General features: G+C 37.5%; 1 protein-coding gene across 1 annotated transcript in view; it reads left to right on the top strand.

Annotated features, from left to right (window-relative positions):
- Window positions 1-8,524, top strand: part of FRMPD4 (FERM and PDZ domain containing 4) — a 156,233-nt gene extending 147,709 nt beyond the window's left edge. The window contains exons 13-16 of the mRNA XM_067566137.1: window positions 1,354-1,492; window positions 2,135-3,196; window positions 3,514-4,788; window positions 6,240-8,524. Coding sequence (XP_067422238.1) covers window positions 1,354-1,492; window positions 2,135-3,196; window positions 3,514-4,788; window positions 6,240-7,576 — 3,813 coding nt within the window. The 3' untranslated portion in view covers window positions 7,577-8,524. The remainder of the gene's footprint in view (window positions 1-1,353; window positions 1,493-2,134; window positions 3,197-3,513; window positions 4,789-6,239) is intronic.
- The last annotated feature ends 3,727 nt before the right edge of the window (window positions 8,525-12,251 follow it).

Below are 12,251 nucleotides of genomic sequence, written 5' to 3'. Positions count from 1 at the left end.
TAATGCCTGTAAAGCACTTAAATATCCTGGGTTGAAAAGTTCTATAGAAATGTGAACAGCTTGGGTCGTCTTTTTACTGTTTATTTTCCTTTTCAGTAAGTCTCTCTACCACATGTTCTTTCCAAAAAGTCATCAATTAAAGTTTAGGTGCTTCTAGGTTAAAAAGAGGGTGAACAGCAGGTCACAGTAATACTCTTGGCATTTAAAATCTCTCTGGAAATCATCTATTTCTATTGATCCTTTCAGAAAATTCAGCATCAAGAAAGCATTTTGAATACCTCTCTATATACATGCACACCTACTCCTTCTAAACACTAGCATAACAAGAATTGATTCATTCATTTTGGTTAATAATTTGTATTAATTTTATTCACAGGTTTGAATGTTTTGTAGAAAGCATCTGTCCTTATACCAAAGCTCCTGTACTTTTGAACAAAATCTCAAAATGCCCAGAAGCAAAATGCTTTGCTCTAAATAATAATAATCGTGATTAATAATAATTGCCTAGATTTTTCCATCAGGTCTGAAACTGCACATATAAAATACTGTGTGAATAAAGGTGTCATGGAATTATATTAAAGCCATGTATATTGGCTTAAGATTCTACATTATGAATTTTTATTTTTTTTAATAACCATATACCCTATTTTGTGCTTTGTCTTAGACAGCTATGATCACAGAACCTTGTTTTGATCATGAGGGCAAGTACACAACCTCCTTCAGGACCAGCTGCCTATTAGTTTGCAGGACGTTCAAATAAAATCTTCCCATAAATGTGGATACTGCTCTAGTGTGGCACTCCAGGACTTTCAGTGAGCTGTAGCAATGATCACATGGGACATCACAGTGCAGCGAAGTGCTGTGCTGTAGATTCACACTTGGCTTGGCCGGGCAGTAACTTGCCATGTAGGCAAGCCCTTGTGTACACCAGTGAGAATGGTGAAAGGTTCCGTTCTAAAATTTTATGAAAAACATTAATTTTTTAATAAGTTCCAGATGTTAAGCATCTTAGAACACATTTGAGAATTGAAGCTTTTCTTATTAATAATTACATAGACAGTAATACAAATATTAATTAAAAATCAAGTGAATTTAAAGTGTCCAGTTAGACATTTTTCTTGCTTCAGCTCTCATTTCTCTGAACATTTCATACCGTAAATATAGTTTTAAATCAGACTTTTCAGAGCTGAGGAAAACTAGTTTATTTTTGATTTTCCAATTAAGCATTTGTGAAATAATAATTTCTATTGTTTACATTTTATAAATACACTAATTTTTAATAAGTGATGTTTCAGCAAGTAAATTGATTGAGGATGAATAGCCTTGACCAAGACTCGGTTGTTTTCTTCATAGCCTATTACTTTGATAATGGAATCATCAGATGCAATGAACCTTGCCTGTTTAACAGCTGGATACTATAGACTACTGGTTGATTCGAGGCGTTCAATATTTAACATGGCCAACAAGAAAAATGCAGGAAATCGAGAAACAGGTATTTATTGCATAATGTGTTAACAGGGTCACATGTACAAAACAAGGCCTTGATCCTGCAATTGGACCCATGCGGACAGAACCCCAATGATGCCAGTAGGGACCTATGCAGGTACAGGAGTATGCGCATTTGACCTGATTGCTAGTTTGGGGCCTAAAGTTGTAATATATACATTCAGCTTTATAGTGTTTTAAGATTCAGCCATTGTTAGTGTTAATGGTAAAATAAAATGTTTAATGTATTCCTCCTCATGCCACAGAGAAAAAAATAAATCATCATTGGTTTGCATACAGGTTTTAACATTTTATATAACTAGACCCTTCACCCAGAAATCTGAGGTGCTGGGGTTTTTTAAGATTATCTTACCAACCAGTCCTGGGTTATCATTTCACCTAGTTTTAGTTTAGTTCTCTGCCCTCATAGCATAAAAACATCTAGTTAAACTTAATTCTTAAACCAAGAGTTCCTTAGCTTGAAGTACAGGAGAGTTTGAAAATGGTTTGGCTGTAGAAAGGACAGGTTTATGCAGCTGTTCTATATTTAAAATATGGCTTATTCAGAATTAACAAGTCATTTTTATAAAAATTGCATGAAGCAGTTCATTTGTTAAACGACTGTTGCTTTTATTTTGCCAAATTGTAGGAGCTGAAAATAGAGGGAAGCATAAGCTCCATGCTTCCGAGTGGAATTGTGTACCAAAAACTACCACATTCATGGCTGAAGGGGATCAAGAGGCCCAGATAACATTTGTAGACCCAAAACAGAAGACTGCAGAAGTTTCTGAAAGCCCCATATGTCAAAAAGACCGCAGACATCTGTACATAGAAAATACCTATAGTGCAGGTGGACTTGATCAGGAGCTGACCAAACAAGGTGACTCCACTGAGCTGGGAGAAAACAGAAGTTTAAACCAGCAGTCATTACTGTCACTCTCAGGACTGGAATCTAGCAAGAAAGCACAGGACTCTCCAAGGGGGGCAAAAGTATCCTTCATATTTGGCGATCACAGCTTAGATGGTATCAGTCCCCAAACCCTCGGCTATGAAAGACTTTTGGATGAAAGTCCAGAAGTACTAGACAAACAGAGAGCTCTTTATATTAGTAATACCAATGACATTAAAGGTCTAGAATTGTCTCCCGATGCTGAAAGCATTCAATATGCTGCAAATTCTGTTTATGCAAGCATAAATGATGGCAAAATATTTGGAGCTGCAGAAGGGATAGAAGAGCCCTTGTTGCATGATATTTGTTATGCAGAAAACACAGATGATGTTGAAGATGAAGATGAAGTTAGCTGTGAGGAAGACATTATGGTAGGAGAAATCAGCAGGCCTGCCATTCTCAGTCTTTCTGGTTCAAGTGATGATATTATTGATTTGACATCACTCCCTCCTCCGGAAGGTGATGATAATGAAGATGACTTCTTATTGCATTCTTTAAACATGGCCATTGCTGCTCCTCCACCTGGCTTCAGGGATAGTTCAGACGAGGAAGACTCTCAGAACCAAACAACGCAGTATATAGAAGACAAGGAGCAAGCTAGTAATCTAGGAAATGATGACATTCCAGTGTCACTCATTGATGCTGTCCCTACTAATACTGAGGGGAAGTGTGAAAAGGGGCTAGATGATGCTGTAGTCTCTACTCTTCAAGCCCTAGAGGATTTGGCTGCTTCAGAGGAACAGCAGACGAATGACAATACAGGTTCTTTCACCATAGTTACATTTATTCATTGAACATCATTCCTCTTCATCCATTTGCACCATTTAGCCTTGGAAACATTCCATTCTGTATGTTTTTACCATCATTTACATGCCTCACATTCCATTTCACGTGGTGGAACTACCATAATGTTGCTAAGTTATCTATCTCAGGAATTATGCAATAAAATCAGAGTATACTTTAAAATAAACCAAAAATATCCATTTATTTTTATATTTAACACATCCTGTTTGCTTATCAGTTTATTCAAGTGCCTCGGATGCTTTCATTAATTGGCTCTTATTTTTTGTGGCATGCAGGTGTAGCAATCTTGCGAGCATATAGCCCTGAGTCATCTTCAGATTCTGGCAATGAAACAAACTCTTCTGAAATGACTGAAAGTTCTGAACTAACCACAGCACAGAGACAATCAGAAAACTCCACACGTATGTTTTTAACCACTAGTGAAGGTTACCAACCCCTTGTGGAAGAGCAGACAGAGTTCCCCATTGCTAAGAATCAAGCTGGAGGACCACTTGCGAAATCCTCCCAGTCTATAGCTAGTCGTCAAGCTGCAGAGCTACAGTCAAAAGTTGTGCCTTCGAAGCAGATTCTTCATTCAGACAACATGGAAATGGAACCAGAGACCATGGAAACAAAATCTGTCACTGACTATTTTAGCAAATTGCACATGGGGTCTTTGGTATACTCTTGCACTAGTAAAAGGAAAAATAAGATGACTGATGGTGAAGTGAAAGCAGCCTCTGATAGTAATGCTACTGTGAAAAAGCATCAGGGAACTAAAAAAGCAGAGACTGATGAAGATCTAAAAGCTAAATGTGGTACTCTTTCATCAAGAGACAGTCAACGCATAAGCACTTTTAATGTGGAGAGAACTGCCTTTCGCCAAAGATGGTATGCTGCTGCTGATGATGAAGCATCAGATAAACCAAGTTCAGAAACAGTGAATGGGAAGACATTTCCACGAGTTTCTGGTCTTGGTAAAACAGATACTGGCTCTAAGAATGAAGTGGATCCTGAAGTTGATGAGAGTGATACTTCGGGACTTGGCAAAGGTGAAAACTTTTTGTCTGACATGACTAGTGTGTCTTCAGCCAAAGACCTAAATGACTCAGAAGATGCTGATTTATCTGCAAATGAACATCCTTCAAAGCTTCCAGAAGCTGAGCAGAGTGTGAGTAGACTTTGTGAATATCACTTGACCAAGCGCATGTCATCTTTGCAAAGTGAAGGTCATTTTTCTCTGCAGAGCTCCCAGTGCTCTTCAGTGGATGCAGGATGCAGCACGGGCAGTAGCCCATGTGCTACCCCACTCGAATCTCCTGTTTGTACCTCTGATGTTAAGCACATTATCTCTGATTCATCTGTGAAGGGCATTGGCTATATTCCAGCAGATGAAAGAGTTGCCATTCTTCCAACCCATGGAACAACATACAAGGAACTACAGCAGCAGTCAGAAGCTGTGTGTCATAGAATGACAATGCCTGCCATGCATTCAGCAATTAATGCTGAACCACTGTTTGGCACTTTGAGAGATGGATGTCATAGGATCCCCAAGATTAAAGAAACTACAGGTACAGCAATTACAAAGCATGTGTTTTTAAAATCACATATTTAACAGGGCCTATATGTAAATACCAAGTTTGAAGATTACATCCTCTCTTATCTCAATGCATATTGTCAAACTAGAGTAGACGGTGAAATTAGACCTAACCTGTTTCTATTCATTCCCGCTTTCTGGTTCTGCTATGTGGTTTTTGCTAAAATAACCCCAAATAACATGTTGTTAGATACTCTTTATAAACATTGCATGGGAATATTTTAATTTAAAATACCTCTTTCATTACATTTTTTTAAACTCTCAGGAAAAACATGTCTATTAATATTAGCTCTTAAAAAAAATGTTTCCAAATCTCCCTAACGAGGTTGTCTATTGGAAAAGAACATTGCCTGAACGCTACATCAGAATTTCAAAAATTTTGTTTCATTTGGTTTTCTGGATATTTACTGTAGAGCTTGATATACTGAATGCATATGAACTTTAGCAACGTATGTCAGTTTGGGTAGAAGGGGGCAATCTGTGATTTAATTATCATATATTATATATCTTTTTCCTCTATGTGGCTAAAAAGAGTGGCTTTTGCTAAAATAAAGAGTGCATAGAATAATCTCCAGATAAAGATATGAAAACTGTGTTGTTGATAGACCAGAAAAGGCTCAGAGCAATAACTGTAAAGAAGAAAAAGAAATGGAATTAACTTTGCATCCTTTTAATTTAAAAACCTGTTGTAAAAGTTTCCTGTAAGGATATCTTAGGTGCAGTATTTTAATCACATAGTTTAGGACCCAATTTTAAGAGATTTTATATGTTTTTTGTTTGTTGTTTGTTTGTTTTTAATTTAATTGAAAAAATGTTTGGTTGGAGTTTACACATTCCCCTTTACTGGTTGCAACTGAAACACAGCAGCAATGTGTAAGTTTATGGGAATCTGAAAATGAAACTGACTAGAAGCAAAAGTGAAACAGTCTCTTTTCACTGCCTCAAAAAAGCATGTTGCAAAACAAAATAAAAATAAATGGAATTTTCCAAATTTGTTCCATTTTAGTAATATAAGGGATTTTTAACCGGTTAGTATCCCTTTAAATAAGAAATGGGAAACTTCCATTCCATTCAGGAGATGGGCAATGTTCATGAAAGTTTTATGAATCAATTTTCTGCTACCTCACATTATAAGTCAAGTGTGGTAATGGAAGGACTAGTCAGTTATTCATAAATGAGAATATGTTGATAGATTTTTTTAAAATTTCATATTTAGAGAAATACAAAAGATCTTTACCTTTCCCGAAAGCTATATGACTATATATGCATGGTACTAACTAAAATGGAGGTGCTGGATTCACTGAATCATTTGAACAGTTCATTTTTTTAAAAATGTCCATAAAAGATGCTTAGAGATTCACTTTACGAATATTATCAAGGTGATGAATAATTATTCTCTCTGTTCTTCTACTACCCCTAGTGTAGCTTTCACAGAGCCTGGAAAGGGAAGAGGAGGAGGCATGCCTTCAGCTTTTCCTAAACAGCCTCTAGCTGACTCCATCATGCCATCATCCAACATTCGCTCAGAATCAAAGGTGCCAAGTCAAAATCAAGACCCTTGTGACATTCCTAAAGTAAAACAGGGATGTGGGGCAGCAGTTAGTTTACGGCCATATGACATGATGGGAGGAAGCCTCAGAATGCCACACAGCAGGAAAGTATTGAGACGCAGCAGCAGTGTCATTGCAGGGTCCAGGGGCATTGAGATGCTCCTTGAGAAGAAAAAGGCTGCAGTCAGTCTGAAATGTCTAGACATTGCTGCAAGAGATGATTCCAAATCAGAAAAAAGGGTGGAACTCCCGCTGGGCAAAAAGCTATCAAAAAGTTATTCTCAAAGTTCTATGGACGTTAGCACTGACATCAAAGACAATAAAAGGTCTTCAGTCACCATCTCCATGCAGAAGGACTCCAAACAGTATAGAATATTGCCCCTACGAAAGCCGGATGCCAGCAACTGGAGATGCCATGGCCCCTTTAGCTATTGTTTCCTAAGCAGAGGAAATGACAACGAGGATGATGAAGATGATGGAGACAACAACCAGCTCTCATGCCTCTATGAACCACAGATACCATGTGAGTTACCAGAACCAGCCAATCAGTCTTTTTCCATTGAAAGTGAAAAAAAAGCTGTTGAGTCCCCTGAACAGATAATAAATAGTACACAGGACAAGAGCAATGCTGAAGGCCAAGGTGGCCAAACTGATATGAATCTCAGTGACGTGTCCTTTGATGCACAAATCACAAGAATAAATGTGATGAAAGAGAAAACGTATGCAATGCCCGATGGATTTCTTGCAGCACAAAAGGATGCCAATGAGCTGCTCTCTCTGGTCCGAGCAAGTTTGGGGAAGAAAGAAGATTTACATCTGGAAACATATGACCTTAAACTTTCTCAGTACAAACAACTGTTATCTATAGAATCGAGACAGTTGGGAAGTGCCTGCAGGAAAATGGCCATGGCTGATAAAAGCCCAGAGGAAATGCTTCTAGCTATGACTTCCAGCTTTCAAGTGCTCTGTTGCTTAACAGAAGCCTGCATGCGCTTAGTGAAAGTCATGAACTCTGAAACACAGCAGCAGGAAATTATAGCTAAAATAGATGAGGTCGTAATAAACTACATTTGTCTTCTGAAAGCTGCAGATGCAGTGTCAGACAAGACCTCCCATGATTCTAGCATTAAACTCTTGGCTCGACATTCGACTACCATGGCCCCTATTGTAAGCACACTAACACGTTCTCTTAAAATGCTTTTAAACAAATAAAATACAAACATCACTTCATAATCTACCTTTGCAAAGCCATACATAAAACCTTTTGTTTACTGTATGTGTATGAACTAATGTAACAAACTCTGTTCCCTCTATCTGTATATTTTGTTATTTTATAAAAAATAAGTATGAAATTTAAAAAAAAAAAAAAGTTCTATTACTGAACATTGACAAAGTACTGGCCAGATCTATCCTTCTGTTTATATTTTAAAAAAAAAATTACAAAAAAACCCAAAACCAAAACAAAGAACTCCATAAAAGAGCATATTGACATTTGGCTATTTTTCATGTAGTCAAATCTACAGGTGTCTGATGTGAGCTTTCAAAGCCTGTGATGCCAGAGGAATTGTTTCCTGTTCCCTCCGAGTTTACATTTGGAGAACATTACATTCATGTTTAAAAATAAGAAATGGAATCATAATGTATATAATACAGTATTTAATGTTTTAAAATTATAATTTTTAAGCATTGGAAATAGCAAAAAGACATTTAAAATCCTAGAGACTATTATGACTTACTAGAGAATATATATAATAAATAACTCTTTTGTTCATATTGCCTGGTTATCTGATGCTTCTTTTCTAGGAAGTGCTTCCATGTTGAAAATAGAGAAACAGCAGATTCAGATATATCTGATATAATATATGGTAGAATGTTGCATTTCGGGATTAAATCATAACTGTGTGGAAGATAGGGCAGAGTGATGGAGGGCATGGAAGCTGGAATCGGGTTATTTTTTTCTATGATGAAAGGATCTGTGAGAAATGCATTCAAAATAAAAGAACCTAATGGTCAGGTATGAAATCCTTCCATTGGTAAATAGAAACCAAACAAAAACCATTAGGAAGTTACTATACTTGTACAGTTTTATCATAAATAAATGAATCATGTCTATTTTGTTAACATATGTTACAGTCCGTATCAGATTATTCTGGTTGTATAAATGTAAATACCTTCAAAATAAAATTAATCTTTTTGAAGAAAATATCCTTTTTGCAAAAAAAAAAAAAAAAAAAATCTCTAAAACATTGTTAGCAAAGAACCCAGTTCCTTTTACTGGTGATAGAAAGGGCTATTTGTGACTACCTCTCTAATCAGAACTTTTTTGTAAAACATAACAGTAGCATTAAAGTTGCAGCACAGCCAAAGTAAAAAAATTCAAAGTTTTGGCTGACCCAGAGGCTTTAAAAGGGAGAGTTTTAAAAGTGCCTGTGGGATTTAGGAGCCCCAGCTTTAATGAAGGCATTACATCCCTACACTCTTGAATATATCCAGCTAACTAACTGGTTTGTACCTGTTGTAGGTATTATGGCCCATTTTTTTTTTCATAATCTCGCATGTAGAGACTGATGTAATGTAACAGTCATAAAGATCTTGGTTTGAAAACAGCACTTGCCTACTCAGCTGTAGCCAAGTTGAGGCTTTCTCTGTTGAGTGAGAGGGCCTAATTCATCAGAATTAAAACTTTTGCTAAAAAAAGAAAGTGGTTGCAAAGGATAATCTACCACATCTGAAGACAAACAAGCAGCGTTGTCTTCTTGAGTCTGCACACAGACAACTCAGAGACTCTGCTTCAGTTTATAGCTTTGTCAAACAGCAACAGAGTCAAATTTAAAAGACTGTAGTAAGATTCACTGCTGCCATTCAATTTTACAGCTACTATTTCACTTTGAGCTGCAGTAAGATTGTCAAGATAGATCTTCTTCACCTCTCTCAGCAGTGATGTCTGAGCATATTGCACTGAAAAGGTTAAGTGGATTGTTTTTCTTGGGACATGTTCTTCCACTGCTTAGATAGCTGTGTCAAGTTTGGAGTTGAGTAAACTTTTCATACATGCCTATGTCCCATTTTCAAAAGCTGAAGCCCAAATTACTTACAACAAGGTCTTGGCTTCTACATGGCCTACATCACTTTTGGAAAATGGTACTTAGGTGCCTAAATCACTTAGGCACTTTGAACATTTTATCCTAAATTGTAACTCTATTGAAATCAGATTACTCACATTAATTGAATTATACCGAGCATGCAGGTTTAATTTTCATCACCAATATTACTAATTATCATTAGTCTTTATACTGTGATAGCACATAGGCACCCCGGTCATGGCCCAGGCCCCCATTGTTTATGGTACAGACACAGAACAAAAAGAGGAGCCTTACCCCCAGAGAGTTTACTGCTGAGAATGTAGCAATGATACTATCCATAGTTTATAGCTTCCCATATGAAGCTCAGCAAGTGACAATCCACATGCCATGTCAAGTGCTGATTTTGGACAAAAGAAAGTTAAATAATACAGATCAGTGATCATGAGCTTCCACTGACACATCTTTGAAATCCCTTCAAAAATATTTTGTGCACTTCTTTGACTTGGCTGAATGGAGGCAGGAAAAGAGGCAGGCACTGTATTTTTTTATGGATAATTCTGTTTTCCTCCAAGTATTCTCAGGTCTAGGCAAAACTTTCAGATTCTCTCTCAGTGATGATAGAGTTTGGAAGCCTTGGCGGCTGAAAACCCATGACTCGTTTAATGATGATGCTGTAGTTCCTGATTTAATCTACTACTTCTACACGGTGGAAATAGCAGTCTACAAGAACTCATAATGGGACAGAATACCTTCTCTTTGAAATATCCAGAGCCAGCCACTTTAGTAATTAACCTGGTGGCAATTTGTCACATATGTACAGATGACATTGTTTTATTGTGCGGTGTGCTGTATTAATATGATAGCCCCTTTCACCTATGTTCATGCTGAGTTCCCACCTTTAGAAGTCTAGACAGTGCCAAATTCTGTCTTGACTTATTTGGGGTTCCACAGGAGCCTCCCAGGCTGAAGTTGAGGTAAAGGAATTTAGTGGTTCCTAGCTTGTGTGTGTATTTTTCTTAGCTTAATGTCCCCCATTCAGTCTGCACTGATATTTCCTTTGGCCCATAAAGATGTAGTATCTCTTTCAAATTCTAAAGGCAAATGTAAAGACTTTTTTTTTTCATCCCCAAATAATATCTTAAGGCATCTCGTAGAGTCTCAGACAGTACATTTGAACTGCATGTACAATAACTCTGCTTAGACAGGCTTAGTAATGCTAGATTCCTGCCATGCACTAGTACAGCTTCCAAGCTTATGTGACTAGCAGCCACTACAAGGTATGTTTTTGCAACTGTAGTGTAGTATGTCTTGATGCTGACCATTACGCTAAAACTATCCTGCATACTGTCATTTGTTCACAATCCTACAGTTTTATTTACCCGGGCTCATTTTGTTGAGGTCTTGATTGTTGTCCTCATTGATTCAACAGTTAATTATTACTCAAAAAGGATTTCTGATCTCAGTTCTGAACCCCTTACCACCACCACCCAAAAACTCCTGACCACTGTTATATTCTGGAGATGCCTCAGATAGCTGACTGCCTCAGCTTTGGTATCTCCCATTCTGTACTTTAATAATAAGTCTCATAAAAAAGTAGAGTTTTTGCAATAGAAATTGGGAACTTTTCTGCATTGAGTTTGAAGAGCACTTCTAATCTGAAAATTGACTGTATAAATGGCAGATTTTTAGTCAATAGCCCTTATTGTAATTGGGTTGGTATGTATTCAAAGTCATCTCCATAATTACAATTGACTTTGTATGTATTCAAAGTCCGCTCTACTGTCTTTGGGACCAAAATAAGTGTTGTCTACCCATGTGAATATTGAAGAAACAGCAGAGTAATGGAAGAGATAAAAGGATTGGATCTGCCCCATACTACATCAAGTGAAACTGTTAGTCATCTCTGAAGGCTAAAATCAGCCATATATTACCACTGTGAAATACCACTGAAGGATTATGGGATTGCTGTGGTATAATGAACAGCAGAATTGGAAAACTATGGGTTTGTACAGGTGAGAGCGGTATTAGAGTTGCAAAATATTTACTACTGTTGATGATACACAAGCCAGAGGGATACAGGTTGACTCTAATGTTGAATGTGCAGATAACAGTAGCTAGAAAAAGCATATTTTTAAATGATAGTTTGACATAGGAGTCATTGAGAGATGTTAAACGTGAGACTCCCACAATGCTATTTTTAAAGTCACTTTGCAGAGAGGAAAAATTCATTTTAAGTCTTTCTTTGGATATATACTGCAATTTTGTTTTTTTGTTTTTTTCATTAAAAGGACAATGTAGACAACAAACACCATCTGTAAGATTTACTTCATCCCTACATTACTGTTATGTGCTCTCAACCTTAATTCCAGTATAACAAAGTATGTGTCTGATCTCGAACCTATCCCCAATCTGACAGCTCTCTCTCAGATCTAATTTAGTTAGGCATGAAGTATGACAATCCTATATCCCTAACCAGCACTGGGTCACTGAGGGCTGACTTCAGCTTATGTGACGTGGTTCCTCCACAAGTTAGAAGATTTTCAGAGCCCATAAAGGACTGGTGGATGTTGAACAGAACTTCACAGGGAATCACTGTGATTCAATGTGCAGGGTGGCTGGAAGGGGGGGCCGGAGGATCCACTTTTACTTTGGTCCTTTAGTCATCCTCATCCATGGAGTGGGCACATGACAGCTGAGGGATAATACACCCCTGAGGCTGCAGTAGTAGACATGGAGTGACTCTACAGCTGCTCTGTCACATGGTGACCTACAGAATTCTCTAGTCCACAGTCTGCCTACTTGGA

Source organism: Emydura macquarii, unplaced genomic scaffold (genome assembly GCF_026122565.2).
Source record: "Emydura macquarii macquarii isolate MOO-44397 ecotype Brisbane River unplaced genomic scaffold, CSIRO-AGI_Emac_v2 contig_2734, whole genome shotgun sequence".
NCBI classification, from domain to species: Eukaryota; Metazoa; Chordata; order Testudines; family Chelidae; genus Emydura; species Emydura macquarii.
This window is presented reverse-complemented; position numbering and strand designations above follow the sequence as displayed.